The 19,862-nt window shown below is 45.0% G+C and overlaps 1 protein-coding gene across 1 annotated transcript in view; it reads right to left on the bottom strand.

Annotated features, from left to right (window-relative positions):
• Nucleotides 1–19,862, bottom strand: part of TBX21 (T-box transcription factor 21) — a 91,370-nt gene that overhangs the window by 50,431 nt on the left and 21,077 nt on the right. Inside the window, exon 2 of the mRNA XM_040330312.1 lies at nucleotides 1,047–1,201. Within this exon, the coding sequence (XP_040186246.1) occupies nucleotides 1,047–1,201 (155 nt within the window). The remainder of the gene's footprint in view (nucleotides 1–1,046; nucleotides 1,202–19,862) is intronic.

Genomic DNA, 19,862 nt, shown 5'->3' on the forward strand with positions numbered 1-19,862 from the left:
GTTTTCTGGTGATTGGGGGAGTCCCCGCTGTCAGAATACAATAGTGCAGTGGGAGAGATCCCTGCAACATATATTGTTGTGTGGATGTGGGGATCTGTCAGTTTTTTTTCCGTTAAACCGAGCTTTACACCGCCGGAGGCACGCGCTGCTCGCATCCGGAGCCGAAACGAGGGCCCGGCAGGCGCGATGACCGCCAGGCACCTGCGATCACTCGTGACACAGCGAGAACCAGGATCTGTGTGTGTGTACACACACAGATCCCGATTCTTTCAAGGGAGAAATGACTGATCGTGTGTTCATACAAAGTATAAACAGCGATCTGTCATTTCCCCTAGTAAGTCCTCTCCCCCTTCAGTTAGAACATGCAGAGGGAACACAGTTAACCCCTTGATCGCCCCCTAGTGTTAATCATTTCCCTGCCAGTGACATTTTTACAGTAATCTTGTAAAAATGACAATGGTCCCAAAAATGTGTCAAAAGTGTCCGATTTGTCCGCCATAATGACGCAGTCCCGATAAAAATCGCAGATAGCCGCCATAACTAGTAAAAAAATATAATAAAAATGCTTTAAAACTATCCCCTATTTTGTAGATGCTATAACTTTTGCGCAAACCAATCAATATACCTTAATGCTATTTTTTTTTTTACCAAAAATATGTAGAAGAATACGTATCGGCCTAAACTGAGGAAATAACGTTTTTTTAAATGTGGGGATATTTATTATAGCAAAAAGTCAAAAATATTTTGTTTTCAAAATTGTCCCTGTTCTTTTGTTTATAGCGCAAAAAATAAAAACCGCAGAGGTGATCAAATACCACCAAAAGAAAGCTGTATTTGTGGGGAAAAAAAGACATCAATTTTGTTTGGGAGCCATGTCCCACGACCACGCAATTGTCAGTTAAAGCGACGCAGTGCCAAATTGTAAAAAGTGCTCTGGTCAGAAAGGGAGTAAAATCTTCCCGGGCTGAAGTGGTTAATGAGCAGAAGCTCTGCTGACTTCCATCATCCAATCCTGTGCCAGCAAAAGTGCCTTTTTTTTTTCTCACCTGGCATGTTACCCTCAGCTTTGCCACATTGGATCCATTTTCCTCCTTGGAATCTCCAGTGATTTTGATCTGCCAGAACCACTTCCACATGTAACGTGTATTGGGCAAGAGGATCCAGACCTAACACGCGGTAACTAAGGAATGGGAACATGCGCCTGTAAGAGAGAACATACGTCTATGTTACAAATGCCAGCAGATATGATAGATAGCTTTATAAATATGTAACATGGTGTCAGACATCATTATGGCTTATAGTAATAGCATACATTTCAAGTATCTTTCTTGAAATGGCATGGAAGCATACACTTCATGGAGGGAACTGGTATCTGCATACGTCCCAACTTTCTGAGATGGGAATGAGGGACACCTATCAGCAAAAGTATGCAGGCATAGGACACTCCTCCTGCCACACCCCCTTAAAGGAGAATTGTACAAAAAAAACAAGATTGGTTAAACCCACAAGTGCTTTTTTACCACTACTATTCCTTTATATTGGCTTTTGGAATTTACAAATGCAGCAATTTAGAAATCAGATGAAAGGTTTAGCACTGGGAATCATAGTTTTGATAGATAAATGGTGCATTTTATATACAGCTATATAGATCAGACAAAAATGAGGGACAAATGAAGAGGAAAGAGGGATAGAGGCCAGGGGCGTACCTAGAGCATTTTGCACCCGGGGCGGATCCAATATCTGCCCCCCCACGTTAAAATGTAAAAACACCCCACTGTGCCCCCTGCATACTTCAATATCTCTTTGTTACTACTGTGTACCCCCTCTCCACAACTGCACCTCTGTTCCCCTTTACATCACACAGCATTCTGCACCCCTTTACATCACACATCCCTCTGGACCCCTTTACATTACACAGCCCTCTGGACCCCTTTACATTACACAGCCCTCTGGACCCCTTTACATTACACAGCCCTCTGGACCCCTTTACATCACACAGCACTTTGCACCCCTTTACATCACACAGCCCTCTGGACCCCTTTACATTACACAGCCCCCTGCACCTCTTTACATTACACAGCACCCAGCACCCTTTTACATTACACAGCCCCCTGCACTTCTGCACCCCTTTACATTACACAGCCCCCTGCCCCCCCTTTTACATTACACAGCACCCTGCACCTCTGGCCCCCTTTACATTACACAGCCCCCTGCACCACTTTACATTACACAGCACCCTGCATCACTGGACCCCTTTACATTACACAGCCCCCTGCACCCCTTTACATTACAGAGCACCTCTGCACCCCTTTACATTACACAGCACCTCTGCACCTCTTTACATTACACAGCCCCCTGCACCCCTTTACATTACACAGCACCTCTGCACCTCTTTACATTACACAGCACCCAGCACCCTTTTACATTACACAGCCCCCTGCACTTCTGCACCCCTTTACATTACACAGCACCTCTGCACCCCTTTACATTACACAGCACCTCTGCACCTCTTTACATTACACAGCACCCAGCACCCTTTTACATTACACAGCCCCCTGCACTTCTGCACCCCTTTACATTACACAGCCCCCTGCACCCCTTTACATTACACAGCACCTCTGCACCCCTTTACATTACACAGAACTTTGCAACCCCTTTACATCACACAGCCCTCAAAACCTCTTTACATTACACAGCACCCAGCACCCTTTTACATTACACAGCCCCCTGCACCCCTTTACATTACACAGCACCCTGCACCTCTGGACCCCTTTACATTACACAGCCCCCTGCACCACTTTACATTACACAGCACCCTGCATCACTGGACCCCTTTACATTACACAGCCCCCTGCACCTCTGGACCCTTTTACATTACACAGCCCCCTGCACCTCTTTACATTACACAGCACCCCTTTACATTACACAGCACCCTGCCCCTGTTTACATTACACAGCACCTCTGCACCCCTTTACATTACACAGCACCTCTGCACCCCTTTACATTACACAGAACTCTGCACCCCTTTACATTACACAGAACTCTGCACCCCTTTACATTACATAGCACCCTGCATCACTGGACCCCTTTACATTACACAGCACCCTGCATCACTGCACCCCTTTTACATTACACAGCCCCCTGCACCTCTGGACCCCTTTACATTATACAGCCCCCACAGCTCTGGACCCCCTGCATGTTACACAGACCCCCTTCAGTGCAGACCCCCCTTCAGTTCACACCCCCCTTCAGTGCAGACCCACTTTCAGTGCAGACACCTTCAGTGCAGACACCCTGAATGCAAACACCCTCTAGTGCAAACCCCCCCCCCCCTTAGTGCAAAACACCCCCCCCCCCCCAGTGCAAACACCCCCCCTTAGTGCAAACACCCCCTCAGTGCAAACATCCCCCAGTGCAAATCTCCCCTTAGTGCAAAACACCCCCCTCAGTGGAAACACCCCCTCAGTGCAAACAACCCCCCCTTTATCAGGGACAGTTGGGAGCTATGTATCTGGAAATGTCTTTTACCTTTTGCAGGAAATGCAGATGCCAATAATCTGAGCCAGTTTGATGAGTGAATTGTTTGGCATCTAGTTGTGACTTCAGTGACCAGAGGGGAGCACACTGTAACTTCACCAAATGAGCCTCCTTACCATGCCTCACTATTCCACAAGCTGGGATTTTTTCACCTTAAAGGGGTGTTCCAGTCATTTTTAATGTTTATTAAAAGTCAGCAGCTACAAAAAGTGTAGCTGCTGGCTTTTAATAAACATACACTCACCTGCTCCACGTTCCAGCGACGCGCCGGCCGGGGCTCCGCTCCTCTCCCCCCTCTCCGGCCGGCGTCTTCATTCTAAGTGTGGGCACCCGGCCGTGACAGTTTTCGGCTTCACGGCCAGGCACCCACTGCGCATGCGCGAGCGGCGCTGCGCCATCCGATTGGACAGGCGATCACCTGGGACCTGTCACGTGTCCCAGGCAATCGCCTACAGGGAGGGGCTGCCAAAAGGCGATTAGACTATTCGCCTTAGCAGCACTTTTGGGTGGAACTCCGCTTTAAAGGGGTTGTAAACCCTTGTTTTTTATTTATTTTTTAAATAACAAACATATCATACTTACCTCCACTGTGCAGTTCACATACTTTTTCCACCTGCACTGTGAATATTTAAATGGTGTGTTCAATAAAAACATGATAACATTTAATTATTTGTGTGTTATTAGTTTAAGCAGACGGTGATTGTCTATTGTTGTGACTTAGATGAAGATCAGATCACATTTTATGACCAATTTGTGCAGAAATCCATATCAGTCCAAAAGGGTTCACATACTTTTTATGGCAACTGTAGGTACGGGAACACCTGAAATGACAGCTGTGAGCTGGAGATGTCAGTTGCGGCAGTAAGATGTACCGAGCAACACAGATGCCTCATTTCTTTTTCTGTGAAACCTCTTTTAACCAACAAGATGTGAAACTTAATGTTTCCTAACCTAATCAGCCCACCCGCAGCTACTAAAATTCTGAATGACATAACGCTCTCCTACGTGGGTGTTTAAAGCTGAGCTCCGCTGAAAAAAAAATATTAAAAGCCAGCAGCTACAAATACTGCAGCTGCTGACTTTTAATATTAGGACACTTACCTGTCCTGGAGTCCAGCGCCGTCCGCAGCAGAGGATGAGCGATCGCTCGTCACTCTGCTGCCCCTCCCCGCCATCCTCGGTGAGGGAACCAGGAAGTGAAGTGCTCCGGCTTCACTGCCCGGTTCCCTACGGCGCATGTGCGAGTCGCGATACGCCTGCCAATTGGCTCCCGCTGTGTACTGGGAGCCGAGTGTTCCCAGAACACGACGGGGGGACGGGGGACAGGAGGTGGCGTCATGCCCGCAGTCTGCCCGAGACTGTGTGGCCAGAAGTGGGTGCAAATACCTGTCTTTAGACAGGTATCTGCACCCCCCTCACCCCTGAAAGGTGTCGAATGTGACACCGGAGGGGGGGTGGTTTCCGATCAGCAGGAGTTCCACTTTAGGGTGGAGCTCTGCTTTAATATGAATGTTTCATTTAGAGAGAAATCTTTTGTTTTGTTTATAGAATTATTATTTGCACAGCGTTTTACAACATGGGGGCAGCCATTTTTTGCATCACTTTAACTGACAATTGCGCCGTAAATGTCACTGGCAGGGAAGGGCTTAACACATAGGGGAGGCGATCAAGGGGTTAACTGTGTTCCCTATTGTGTGTTCTAACTGTGTGGGGATGGGGGTCTCACTATAGGAGATGACAGATCGTGTTTTTTTACTTTGTGGAAAGACACAATCTGTCCTCTCCTTAGACGGCACAGGGATTTGTGTGTTTACACACACAAACCCTCGCCCTCCTGCTCGTGCACACGATCGCACGTGGCCGGCAGTGATCACGCCTGCTGGCCACGTGCATCGTTTTCCTTGTCTCTGGTCGCTCTCCTGGGCGAAACAGTATATATATATATATATGGGATTTCACCCAGGAGAGCCATTCTTCCGCAGTATATCTGCGTGAGCCGGTCGGGAACCAGTTAACTAGAAAACCTCCATGTACAACATCCTATACCCACAGTTGACCCAGAGGAAGGCAAACTAATTAAAAAAAAAAAAAAAACTTTTACTTTGCATAGCACTGAGTCTATTGGAAGCTGTGTATTTATATACAGTGAGGATTTTATTTCTATTGCATGATCTTTCTGAAACTACATAGTCTTTCAAATCTATTAAAAAAGATATTGTTCTTTAGTATTCCAAGAATCGCTGATCTGCTTAATTAGTCAATTCTATGCCAACATCATCCCCTAGCTCAGCCATTCTCAACAAGGGTGCTATTAACCCCTTCTGCACTGGAAGATTACAGTGATGAGGGTGAGGTAGGAGGAACATTTGGGCGAAAGGAGGACACAGCAGCACAAGGGACACATCCCACTCAAGGTAAGTAATGTCCCTTGTGTTTATTTTTTAATTGTTTTTGGTTTTAGGTAAACTTAGGCTTAGGTATTCTGTCTTTTAGCAAAGGTTTATTTTTTATTTTTAGAATATGTAGATACTGTGAACCATCTACCAGCAGTGATAGTTGTAAAATCAATCCACCAATATTCTGTGAGGTTACTTGATATTTAAGCAGTGAGTATAAAATGTTATGTGACACAATAAAAAATATATTACGTGGTCTCATGTCAGGCCATATAGGTTATTATTAGAAACTTTCTAGTAAGAAAATGATAGATATCTATTTTGGTATGTAGTATATGAGAGTAGAGGAAAGGCAAATTACTTGGTGGCTTGTATTAATGAAATTTGATAACTTGGTGCAGGCCCATATTAAAAGTCACCTAAAAAAAATTCAAGCATAAGAACTATGGGATAACTAATGTTGGAATCATAAATAACAACACATTTAAGTAGCCTGGCATATTTAATTAAGCAGTCCTTAACTGATTAAAATCTGAAATCTCATCTTCTACATTCTACATTTTAAAGATTATCATTGCCTTTGCATCTTAATAAAAAAAGGACTGAAAAAATAATCATAATACTACTAATGTGTATATACATTTTATATATATATATATATATGTGCATGTGTGTCTTTTTTTTTTCTTGGCTGAGTGAAATACCCTTTCCATCAGGCTCTTATGTTGCAGAATCATGATCAAAGTTATCCCTTCAAGTACGAGGCAACGTTGCCTTGAGAAAGGAATTACCAGCTGATCTTATTTTACATAGCGGAAGACTCTACTGGCAGGTGTAATCACAAATCATCATTTAATCCACCAGGAAGCATAAAGGCCAAGTTATGCAAAGGATCATGGTAGCCTGACTAATGATTTCTCATAAAAACAAGAATGTGACCCCTCAGTGTTACCCTTCATTTTACAAGTCAAGCAGAATGCAAAGTATAATTTTATTATGCATAAATAATTTGCCACTTTTCTTTTGTACATATGCCTATGAAAATGCAGCCTAAAACATAGCTTATTTTGTTCATTGTTTTGAGGTCTTTAACATATGTAAATAATAAAAATATATAATTGCTTTGCAAAGTTAACGTGGAATGAATCTTACCTCTGCTTCAGCAATGTGATGTCTCTAAACTGCCTTGTAGTAAACTTCCAGTGTTTTTGGCCATCTATGGCTCAGCTTACACTTACACTTTTATTGCAGAATATATTGTACATAGTGAGATAGATGCTAGAAATTTGATAGAACTAGTGTGTGTTTGATAGGTAATTATAGTTGCCACACTGTGGTCAGTGTGGCTGTAATGTTTGTTAAGTAAAAGCATAGTTTACTCACTCACTGTACTCAGTGAAGCTGTGATTGATTAGTTATGTCTGTTCAGTGTACTCAGCTGCTGCCAGTCTGGTCTAAAAGCTCCCTCTGCATCTAAAGAACTTGAGAGGTTTCTGTATGATAGGTGTGAAGCTATGCAGATGACAGCATGAATATTGATAAAGCCCTGGCCTACCCCAGAGAGGCAGGCTCTGATGGCATGCTGGGAAACGATATATATAATCTGCGAGCACACTGAGCTTAGGGTCTTTTTCCTAAAGAAGGGCACGCTGCCCGTCCCAAGGTACTGCTGTAATTTCTGCCATCATGAGGCCTCAGGTGGGTGACCTAAGGGCCTGGATGCTGATACTCTAGCACTAATAAAAGCTGACTGATCATCCGCAGAAGATATAGTCTGGTATCACCGGAGTAAGGTGGCGCTTGAAGTCGAAAGATGGCAACCAGCTGGTCCTTGGGCCTTGTATGAGTACAGACATTTTGAAAGATCTTGGGGACCTTTATGCTTTTGCCAACCCTCTGGTGCTAGGACAAGTCAGCTGTTGGTCTATTTATAGGGAATGCCAGCTGGCATACCGAAGAGCTTGTCCATTTCTTCTTCTTGTAGCTCTAACTGAAGCTCTAACTGAAGAGCTTGTCCATTTCTTCTTCTTGTAGCTCTAACTGAAGAGCTTGTCCATTTCTTTTTCTTGTAGCTCTAACTGAAGAGCTTGTCCATTTCTATTTCTTGTAGCTCTAACTGAAGAGCTTGTCCATATCTTCTTCTTGTAGCTCTAACTGAAGAGCTTGTCCATATCTTCTTCTTGTAGCTCTAACTGAAGAGCTTGTCCATATCTTCTTCTTGTAGCTCTAACTGAAGAGCTTGTCCATTTCTTCTTCTTGTAGCTCTAACTGAAGAGCTTGTCCATTTCTTTTTCTTGTAGCTCTAACTGAAGAGCTTGTCCATTTCTATTTCTTGTAGCTCTAACTGAAGAGCTTGTCCATATCTTCTTCTTGTAGCTCTAACTAAAGAGCTTGTCCATATCTTCTTCTTGTAGCTCTAACTGAAGAGCTTGTCCATATCTTCTTCTTGTAGCTCTAACTGAAGAGCTTGTCCATATCATCTTCTTGTAGATCTAACTGAAGAGCTTGTCCATATCTTCTTCTTGTAGCTCTAACTCAGTGGTTCTCAACCTGGGGGTCAAATGATGATTTGCCAGGGGTTACCAAATTCTGGGCTGTTCCTGAAGCCTGCACCGCTCTCCCAGCCTTTTCTCGGCCACCCAGCTGGGGCTGTTCCTGGAGCCCGCGGCCGCCCACTCAGCCTCTTTGCAGCCACCCATTCAGTTGGCTGGGGGGCAGAGACTAGAGGTCAGCTGACTGGTGAGGAATGTGAAGTGGGAGGGACTGAATTAGACCCTATCTCCTGATTTCAGCATAGGTGTCACTGCTGTGCAACACCACAAAGTCGGAGACAAAGTGAAGATGGAGAGACAGTGAGTAACACTACCTGTCATTATAGTTGCCATTAAAAGTCCCCACTACAGTTCTCAGATCATCAGATGACCTTGATCCAGAGCACCTAAGTTGGCTGATCAGAACTTCCCGCCAGCACTGCCCCTCATCCCACTCCCCACCATCACTGCCACTGATCCCAACTCCCCACCAGCACTGCCACTGATCCCAACTCCCCACCAGAACTGCCACTCATCCCATTCTCCCCACCAAGGGGTAATAGAAGGAATAAAAATAGAGAGTACGTGGAAGGGAGAGGAAAAGAGGGGGAGGAACAAAGAAAAAGGGAGAGAAAGAATAAGGGAAAGAACAAAAAAGACGGCTAGAGAGAGGGATAGGGGGGGGAAAAAACAAGAAATTAGGATAGAGAGAGATAAAATGGAAAGAAAGGAGAACAAAGAGAAAGAGTGGTAATCCTAAAATGTACCATAAGGAGTTTTAATATTGTACGAGTGGAAGGGACTCAGGGAGCGCTAAATGTCCGTGGGTTAGGGGCGCAAATTACTTGTCTTGCCTTGGTTGCTATGAAAATAATTTCACTGTTAGGGGTCCCCACAACTTGGGAAATGTTATCAAGGGGTCATGGCATTAGAAAGGTTGAGGACCACTGCTCTAACTGAAGAGCTTGTCCATATTGTATCTTCTTCTTGTAGCTCGAACTACTACTCTGAAGCCGAAGTCTCCTGTTTGTTTCAAGCCAGACTTAACTATAGCTTGTTCAGAAAGAATACAAAAGGTTCTCAAGTTGTATATAGTTATTGTTTTTGGAGTATCCCACCACTACCCTGGCAGAGGCGTCCCTAGGGGGGGGCCAGAGGGGGCCCTGACCCCCCCAACATCATGCTGTGCCCCACCATGTGCCCCCCCAAAAAAAAATATTTTTTTTTTTTGCAATTTTTGTATTTTGCTCCCCGAGAGGGAGAGCGTCCCCAGTCAGCTCTGCTGGGGATTCCTCCCCCTCCCTGTGCTCGCCGACACTGCATAATGCGAGCGCTCACACAACCAGATATTCTAGCCTGGGCCGTGTTTAAGTGTGTGCACTGCAGTACACTGTAATCACTGAACTACATTATCTCCATCCCTTCTCTCCCCCCCCCCATCTGTCTCCCTCCCCCTCTCCTGTTCCTGTTCTTTCAAAACATTCACAATTTACTTTCACTTTCAGTTAGGCAGATAATATACGGTGCAAATTTCTTTCCTGCATCCACAGATTGCAGGAAAGAAACTTGCATGATTCCCCCATCAACAGACAGTGGTGACAGGGTAATATCCCTCCTGCCCAGCAATTATATTCTCCTGACAAACAGTGATTATCACTAGTGACTATACAGCAACCACTAGTGATAATTATAAGAGAATCTGCTCATTAATGGTTCAAATCTCAGCCAGTTTCTGCTGAACCAGCTGAGATTTAAACTATCTATGGCTGGTCTTAGCTCATAGGCAGCAAATACATTGATTAGCACTGTGGAGTGTTGGCTTCCTGGCGGGATCGGCATGTGGGATTTCAAACACACCTGAGCCCATCTCTATTGGTTGTAGACAGTTGAGCTCCCTGCAGGTTGCTTAGCAGCAGTGGACCCTTCTCTGACATGCTGATCTGGATGCAATCCAGGTGATGCTCCCAGTCAAATCCTAGTCATAAATATCAGTGATTTTTAGGGCTGTTACTGATCAAAATGTTTCTGTTCGATTAATCGGTTTTTTTTTAATCGATTAATCGACTAATTTCGATTAATAACGCACATACAGATTCAACTACTTTTAGCTGATCTCCTTGCAGGCTGATTCCCAGTGCAGCTACCAACCACTAGAAAAATGGATAGCAGGATACAAAAAACACACAAAGGCAGCGCTTGATGGGAATAGCATTAAAACTTTTACAGTCATCAAGTAGGTAACCAAATAAATATTGCACTGGAGATAAAATCGATGTAGCTACATAAACTGTAAAAATGGTGCGAGTAATACCAAACGGTACCAAAAGCAGTCATAAAAACATGTAGCTGTGTACAACGATACCACTGCTGAATCCAGATGAGGAGAGGTTAACATCAGTCCATCGGCATGTAGATGTCCCATGAAGGGAACTATCACAACTCCCAGTGGATGGTTGTAGAATCCCAGGTTGATAGAGGGAAGTGATAGAGGGAAGTGTAACAGCCCTTGCGTGTGGCAGATAGTAAGGTCCCGCTGGCATGCAGATATGAAGGCACAGCAAAGAAGCCCTTCAGATGGACACGGCAAGTCCCGCCGGTGTCCGTGACGTTACTGGATCTCCAACGGAACTCCCTGAAGGCCCAGAAGCCGGCGGAGAGGTGAGTACCAATCAAAATAATTTTAATCGATCAAAAAGATTTTGATCAATCAAAAAAATTCAAGATTAATCGATTAATTAAAAGTTAATTTGCACAGCCCTAGTGATTTTATTGATCAAAGCCCACACTTTACAGGCATAGAGCCCACATGGCTGCTGATCATACGGTTGATTATATTTATGTGGTTGTACTCTTGATGCTAATAAATACTGTGTTTATTAGATCTGACTGGGAGCATCACCTGGATCACATGCCGATCAGCATGTCAACAGAGAAGGTTATACAGCATTACTGCTGCTAGGTGACCAGCTGGGGGCTCGGCTCTCTATAACCAATAGTGCCAGCCTTCCCCTGCATGCACCCATAATGTCACCAGCACTAGGTCCTAATAGACTGCCACCGCTGCCAAGGAGACAGACGCCAGACCAGCGCTGTAAATAGCAGGGACAGGACAGCTGGGGATCCCCACTGTGGCAGAACACCAGGGCCCGGTGGCAAGACATCCTTTGCAACCCTGATAGTTCTCCCACTGCTTTGGACCCTTATATTTTCTTGGTGTGCTGGTGACATATATCTCTTGGGGCCCCAGTATAGTAGGAAGGGAGCTCACTGCAGAACATGTGAAAGGGCCCATAGTGGGATCGTAGTAAAGGGCCCCAGGATATATATATATATATATATATATATATATATATATATATATATATATATAATTGCATTTTATAGTTGGCCCCCCTACTTTTGTCCCTGTCCCCCCATGTGCCCCCCCTAAATATGAAAGCTGGAGACGCCACTGTACCCTGGACCCTATTCAAGTTCTCCAAAAATAAATAAATAAATAAATCAACACCCGTAGACTGGTCATTGAAGATATGTGTGAATGAGCCTGTTTTGGCCTGGCTTCAGGGCAAAGCCTGTGGGGAAGAACTGAACAGTAATCCTGCAACTCCTATGAGAGGATTGTTTTTGGACAAATGATGAGGGTTCAGAAACCCTCATCATTTGTCCAAAAACAATGTGTTTTTCGGCTCTGTCTATTATTAAAGTAGAACTTTACTTAAAAGAAAAATTTGCAGGCAGGCTTTTTATTCCAGAAGATGCATACTTTTGTAGCACTACTTCCGTAGGAGCTGCAGGATTACTGTCCAGGTCTTGCATTGGTCTTTGTATGTCTCCGTTTGTCCTGGTGACCACTATCACCAAGACTAAAGACAAGGGAAAAATCTAAAATTTAGAATTGTCACCAAAACAGCAATAGACGTGAAATCGTTGTTATGGTGACAGCTGTCTAGCAGGCGAATTCCCTCACATCAGTTTTTCTCTCATTTCCTGTTGTGTCTAAAGGGCAGGAAATAAAGTCACAGATGGGGAAAACAAATCTGACAGGCTTTAACCATTTCCTAATAAGGTTTTGACTTTAGATATATTTTAGAAATAACTTTGTTAACGCCACCTAGAAAAATGGAGAACTAAGGAAATGAAGCAGTGAACCAGGGGTCAAGTCCTGGGGGAAAAAGTGTGGGAACTCCCACCCAAGATCTACTCCCCCAAAAAAAAAAAAAAAAATGATACGCTCATATGCATAATTACTAAACCGCATGTTTGTTTTTTTTCCCGATCCACTGTACCTTAGTAATCCTTTATGTTACTGGCCGCTTCCTGTATATGGATTCATCGGGTAGTGTGCAGGTATTCCGTCACTTCCTCGATGCCGCAATGTCTCCTGGGAGCTTTTTTCATTGTTCCCAGGAGACATTGCGGAGGTCTATAAGCAAGTGCTTTCTAAATCCCACGATAACTCGCGGCAGACCTCCGCAATGTCTCCTGGGAACAATGAGAAAAGCTCCCAGGAGACATTGCGGCATCAAGGAAGTGACAGAATACCCGATGAATCCATATACAGGAAGCGGCCAGTAACATAAAGGATTACTAAGGTTCGCCTGCCCCTGACAGTGACTCGAGCTGGGCATCGCCGCTTAGTGAAGGATTGGCTCGGGCGGCTCGGCTGCTCTAGTCCTGCAAAGGTAACTGCGTTCCTGCTGTGAAAAAAAGTGCAGGGACTCCGTTCCCATGCTTTCCCGCAGGACTTGAGCCCTGCAGTGAACATACAAAAAACATGGTGCCCGTTATCACCATCATCCAGGATGTTGCCTCATTAGCAATGTGCATCATATGATTTCTGATGAATGCAATTGTTTTCTTCCAAATAAAACAAACACATATATTGTATATATAATAAACTGCAAGTTTATCACACATGGCTGTCAATGAAGAATTATTTTTGGCAGATTCGCAGAAAGCTGGTCCTGTGAGAACACTGAAGTGTGACTGCTGGAAGCTGACTGAGCGACTTCCTGTTCATTCACAAACTGAAGCTTAATAAAAAACAGTGTTTGTGGTTTGCTACTTGCGGCTTGTGGACATCGCCAAATGGTGGACAGTCAGTAAAGTGTGTGATCCGTCACAGTTTATGCCTTGTAGTGTGCCTTCTTCTCCTCCTTCTTTTGCAATGTTTTAGACAAAATAGGGCCTGGGGGCACACTGAAGAGATTGAGGGAATAAAATAAGCCTGTTTGTTAGTGTCAGTGCCAGCAATGATAACTCTCAGCATGTGCCAGGACCAGCAATAACCCCCAGCAATTATCAAATCCAGCAATGATAACCCCAGCAATATCTCCAACACGTCAGGGCCAGCAATAACGCCCAGCAAGTGTCAGGGCCAGCAATAATACCACCCAGCAAGTGTCAGGGCCAGCAATAATACCACCCAGCAAGTGTCAGGGCCAGCAATAATACCACCCAGCAAGTTTTAGGCCAGCAATAATACCGTCCAGCAAGTTTTAGGGCCAGCAATAATACCACCCAGCAAGTGTCAGGGCCAGCAATAATACCGCCCAGCAAGTGTCAGGGCCAGCAATAATAATGCCCAGCAAGTGTCAGGGCCAGCAATAATACCACCAAGCAAGTGTCAGCGCCAGCAATTATACCGCCCAGCAAGTGTCAGGGCCAGCAATTATACCGCCCAGCAAGTGTCAGGGCCAGCAATAATACCGCCCAGCAAGTGACAGGGCCAGCAATAATACCACCCAGCAAGTGTCAGGGCCAGCAATATTACCACCAAGCAAGTGTCAGGGCCATCAATAATACCACCCAGCAAGTGTGAGGGCCAGCAATAACCTTCAGTGAGTGTCAGGGCAAGCAATAATCCCTAGCACAATTATCCTCAACACAATAACCCCCAGAAAGTGTTAGGGCAAGCAATAGTAACCCAACCATAATAACAAAAGTGATAATGTATCACTAAGTATAACAGATAAATAAATATGAAAAGCAATGTGTCTCTGAGTAGAAGCACTAACAGCGCTAAGGTGACTAATTAAACCTGTAATTAACCTTCTGCTAAATTAGTCTCACTGAGTGAGGATGGATGCAATGTGTATGACCACAAAATGAAATAGGTTTAAAATATAAAATCATGTAAACCAAAAGGAATAAAAATGCATAAAGTCCATTCACAGAAAAAACTGTAAAAAGTCTCTTAAACCGATGTATTTCATAAAATCCTTGAAACTTCCAATTGTAAAATAATCTTCATACCGGGTCTCCCTTAGGAGTTCTACTCACCAGATGCCTATGGTGTGTTCAGCATTAAGAACTCCTTGCTCATACTGGGATTCCTTTCAATGGATTGCCTTAAAAGTCTCCTCAATCTTCCAAAAATATCTCCTTCCTCCTGTTGTCACCGTATCTCAGTAGGTTTGGTATAGGTCATAAATGAGGGAGTGTTTCATGTAAGGCAAGTGAAAAGACATATAGTGTAATACTGTTTTTTATTGAGAACCATGCCCCATAAAAATATATATATGCTTACAAATGTTGAAGATAAAATACAGCACATCTGAAGACGTGAGCCAATCACGAAACGTGTCAGGGCGTGGCTACACGACGTGCTTCTTCCACTACACACAGCGTTTACACTGAACTGGGAGCCTGTCAGCTGGAGCTGAGCTGACTGTGCACCTAGAGCGGACGAGAGCTGCAGTTCACTACGTTTGATGTGCTGTATTTTATCTTCAACATTTGTAAGCATATATATATTTTTATGGGGCATGGTTCTCAATAAAAAACAGTATTACACTATATGTCTTTTCACTTGCCTTACATGAAACACTCCCTCATTTATGACCTATACCAAACCTACTGAGATACGGTGACAACAGGAGGAAGGAGATATTTTTGGAAGATTGAGGAGACTTTTAAGGCAATCCATTGAAAGGAATCCCAGTATGAGCAAGGAGTTCTTAATGCTGAACACACCATAGGCATCTGGTGAGTAGAACTCCTAAGGGAGACCCGGTATGAAGATTATTTTACAATTGGAAGTTTCAAGGATTTTATGAAATACATCGGTTTAAGAGACTTTTTACAGTTTTTTCTGTGAATGGACTTTATGCATTTTTATTCCTTTTGGTTTACATGATTTTATATTTTAAACCTATTTCATTTTGTGGTCATACACATTGCATCCATCCTCACTCAGTGAGACTAATTTAGCAGAAGGTTAATTACAGGTTTAATTAGTCACCTTAGCGCTGTTAGTGCTTCTATTCAGAGACACATTGCTTTTCATTTCTTACCCTATTATAACAGCTGCTTGTCTGCAAAACTATTGATTATTACACATATTCCACCACGTCCATAGAGCGCTAGGATCAGTTTTTATCCTTTAGATAAATAAATATACAAGTCATCCACCCCCCCCCCCCCCCCCCAATAGGTATATTGATATCTACAAGATATCTTTTTTCAGTTGCAGAATACTCAACTATGTTGTAGTGATTCATCCCAAATACACATGTATGGGGCAAAGATTATACAACAGAGATTCTTTATCAAATGCACTCCCTGTAGAAGCATTGGTAAGATTTAAGTCATTACCCTGGGGTCACAATACTATTGGGTCACAAAACTCTTTGTTCTCAATTCTGACGATCACATGATGCCAAATCTCTCAAAATAACAGCCACAATAAATGTGATATATTTGTTTGTTCAGACAAAGATACACCTAAGGGAACAATAGGCAAATTTGACTCAAGTCGGGCTCCCACCCTGAAAATAAAAACATAGCTCAGCAGTCAGAGCCAGACTTCATATCACGCTGCAAGCTCTTCCTTCAACTTCTGCTTTACAGTTCAGTGCGCCGTGACTTCACACCCCAAAACTTTTCCCACCTTGTAAGCTCCACTGCTACTGCCCTTTTCCCAGACAACACACTACTCCCCTGCACTGTTACGCAACCTGTTATCCCTTTCCCTTGCTATACTGTACACTCATTGTTTTCTTAATGCTCAGTCTCCTGTCCGCTCCAATAGACCCCTCACTTTCCCTTGCATAGCCCACCAGATAAATAACCATATCCACCAGGGACAGCCCTGAGCCCTGACAGCCCTCAGGCAGATGCTGAAACTACAGTCTAAGGCAGCAGTCTCTAAACTGTGGCCCGTGGGCCAGATGGGGCCTTTTGCTTGCCTTTTCTGGCCCTTGGGGCACTATTCCTCCCACTGATAAGAGGCACTATTCCTCCCACTGATATAAACAGTAGGGCACTATTCCTTCCACTTTATTAACAATGGGGTACTATTCTTCCAACTAATACCAATTATGGGGCACTATTCCTCCCACTGATATAAACAGTAGGGCATCATTCCTTCCACTTTACTAACAATGGGGCACTATTCTTTCTTCTGAAACCAACTATGGGACACTATTCCTCCAACTAATACTAATGAGGTGCTATCCTACTGATCACAGGTGCTATGTAATTCTTTTTACTCCCATTAACTACCAAGCCTGAGACATTGTTTACTCCCATTGATGCTAAGGTATTTTCTACTCCCACTGATGCCCTGACACTTTCTGGGCAGTATTATTGCTGGCCCTGACACTTGCTGGGCTTTATTAATGCTGGCCCTGACACTTGCTGGGCGGTATTATTGCTGGCCCTAAAACTTGCTGGGTGGTATTATTGCTGGCCCTGACACTTGCTGGGCAGTATTGTTACTGGCCCTGACACTTGCTGGGCAGTATTATTGCTGGCCCTGACACTTGCTGGGCTTTATTAATGCTGGCCCTGACACTTGCTGGGCGGTATTATTGCTGGCCCTAAAACTTGCTGGGTGGTAGTATTGCTGGCCCTGTCACTTGCTGGGCAGTTGCTGGCCCTGACACTTGCTGGGCAGTATTATTGCTGGCCCTGACACTTGCTGGGCAGTATTATTGCTGGCCCTGACACTTGCTGGGCTTTATTATTGCTGGCCCTGACACTTGCTGGGCTTTATTATTGCTGGCCCTAAAACTTTCTGGGTGGTATTATTGCTGGCCCTGACACTTGCTAGGTGGTATTATTGCTGGCCCTGACACTTGCTGGTCATTATTGCTGGCCCTGACACTTGCTGGGCATTATTGCTGGCCCTGACATGTGTTGGAGATATTGCTGGGGTTATTGCTGGTCCTGGCACATGCTGAAAGTTATCATTGCTGGCACTGACATTTTATTATATGATATTTTATTCCCTCAATCTTTTCAGTGTGCCCCCAGGCCCTATTGTGTCTAAAACATTGCAAAAGAAGGAGGAGAAGAAGGCACAGTACAAGGCATAAACTGTGAAGGATCACCCACTTTACTGACTGTCCACCATTTGGCGATGTCCACAAGCCGCAAGTAGCACACCACAAACACTGTTTTTTATTAAGCTTCAGTTTGTGAATGAACAGGAAGTCGCTCTGTACAGAGTGCTGAGGCTGCAGAGAAAGGGGCTGAGAAATCTATGTCCTCAGCCCCTTTTCTCTTTCTCAAATGTGAGACTTTAGACCCCAATATATCACAAATGCACCCCAACAGGGCTGTTTAAAATGTAAAAAATACATTTAAAAAAATATGAAATTGTAAATAAATTGTAAAGAAATAAATTACAGGAAAAAAAAAATTTAAAAGAGAAGTATGGGTTTCCGTTTTCTTTTTAAATTTATACTTACCTAGGTGGATGCAGCATCTGTCCCTTGGGGGCCTCTACACTGAAAACTGTGCGTTCAAACACTGCTGATCGATTGGTTCTCAGAGCTCCATGAGCAGAGAGCAGAGAGCTGCTCACTCTTAGTCACTGCTGTCTGCTGTACCCCCTCCTCGCTCAATGGAATCTTGGGTTGTGTCGGGGCAGGGGAGGGCTGCTCAGGCTCGCTGAGAACCTGAGCTGGGTGTTGGGCCACCCTGACTTAGTGGTCGTGATGACATGAAGCCTGGACTGACTCTGTGACATCAGCAGAGAGCAGGCAGAAGTCCGCTCTCTGCTGAAAGCGGGGTCACAGAAGTGCAAAACAAACTTCACTCCTGTGATCCAGAGGAGAAGTACAGCCATGCAAACTTTGGCTGTACTTCTCCTTTAAGGCCGGATTCACACTAGTGTGTTGGGTTTTTGAGATCTGTTTTCTTTGCCAAGTTCTCAATCAGCTGTTCAGCGGTTCCTTTGCGCTTTAGCTGCGGATTTGATGACCTTGGAGAAGGGAGGGAAGTCTCACCGCTGTTATCAGGAGGGGGAACTCCACGCCAAATATTAAATAAAAAACCGTGAGCATACCAGGCCCTTAGGTCTGGTATGGATTTTAACGGGCACTCCTACGTGGAAAAATACGGCGTGGGGGTCCCCCCAAAATCTATACCAGACCCTTATCCGAGCGCGCAGCTGGACGGTCTGAAAAGTGGGTGGGGACGAGCGAGCGTCCCCCGCTGAACCGTACCAGGCCGCATGCCCTCAACATGGGGGGTGGGTGCTTTGAGGCATGGGGCGTGGTCATCGGGTGATGTCATCCAGTGACCCCACCCCTTTATGGCGTCACAGTCCCATCATGCCCCGGGACTGTGATGCCATAAAGGGGTGGGGTCACGGGTGACATCACCCGGTGACCACGCCCCATGCCTATATAAGTCGTTGCGCACCGTGCAACCGGCATTACAGTGGGACAGAGCGTCGAGTCAACATCTCAAGAAGAGAAGAGGGAAGAAGGCGATGAATAAAGACCGGGCCCCCGCTAGTAAAAGCCCCCGCTGGAAGAAGATAGCGGTGGTGCCCGGCAGCAGGAAGAAAGCACCGGAGAGCGGGAGGAGAACCGGATATCGCGGAGAAGGCACCGGAGAGCGGGAGAATAGGCCGGAGACTCAAAAGAGACCCCTGAAGTCAGAAGAAGACCCCCGAAGTTGGAAGAAGACCCCGGAGCTGCCTAATAAATTACTTTAAAAACCTGTGTAGTGTTTTTTTATTGACATTTTTTTTCCACCAGGTGAATGGGTAGGGGTACGATGTACCCCATACTCATTCACATAGGGTGGGGGGCTCCCGGATTCCGATAAGCCCCCCACCCGCAGACCCCTAAAACCAATGGCCAGGGTTGTCGGGAAGAGGCCCCGTCCTCATCAACACGGGACAGGGTGCTTTGGGGTGGGGGGCCGCAATGCCCCTAAGCACCCACACCCCCATGTTGAGGTAATGCTGCCAGGTATGGTTCAGGAAGGGGGGCACTCACTCGTCCTCCATCCCCTTTCCTGACCGGCCAGGCTGCGTGCTCGGATAAGGGTCTGGTATGGATTATGGGGGGACCCTCACACCGTTTTTTCGGCGCAGGGGGTTCCTGTTAAAATCCATACCAGACCTAAGGGCCTGGTATGCTCATGGAGGGGAACCCAT

The sequence above is a fragment of the Rana temporaria genome, chromosome 12, assembly GCF_905171775.1.
Source record: "Rana temporaria chromosome 12, aRanTem1.1, whole genome shotgun sequence".
Lineage (NCBI taxonomy): Eukaryota > Metazoa > Chordata > Amphibia > Anura > Ranidae > Rana > Rana temporaria.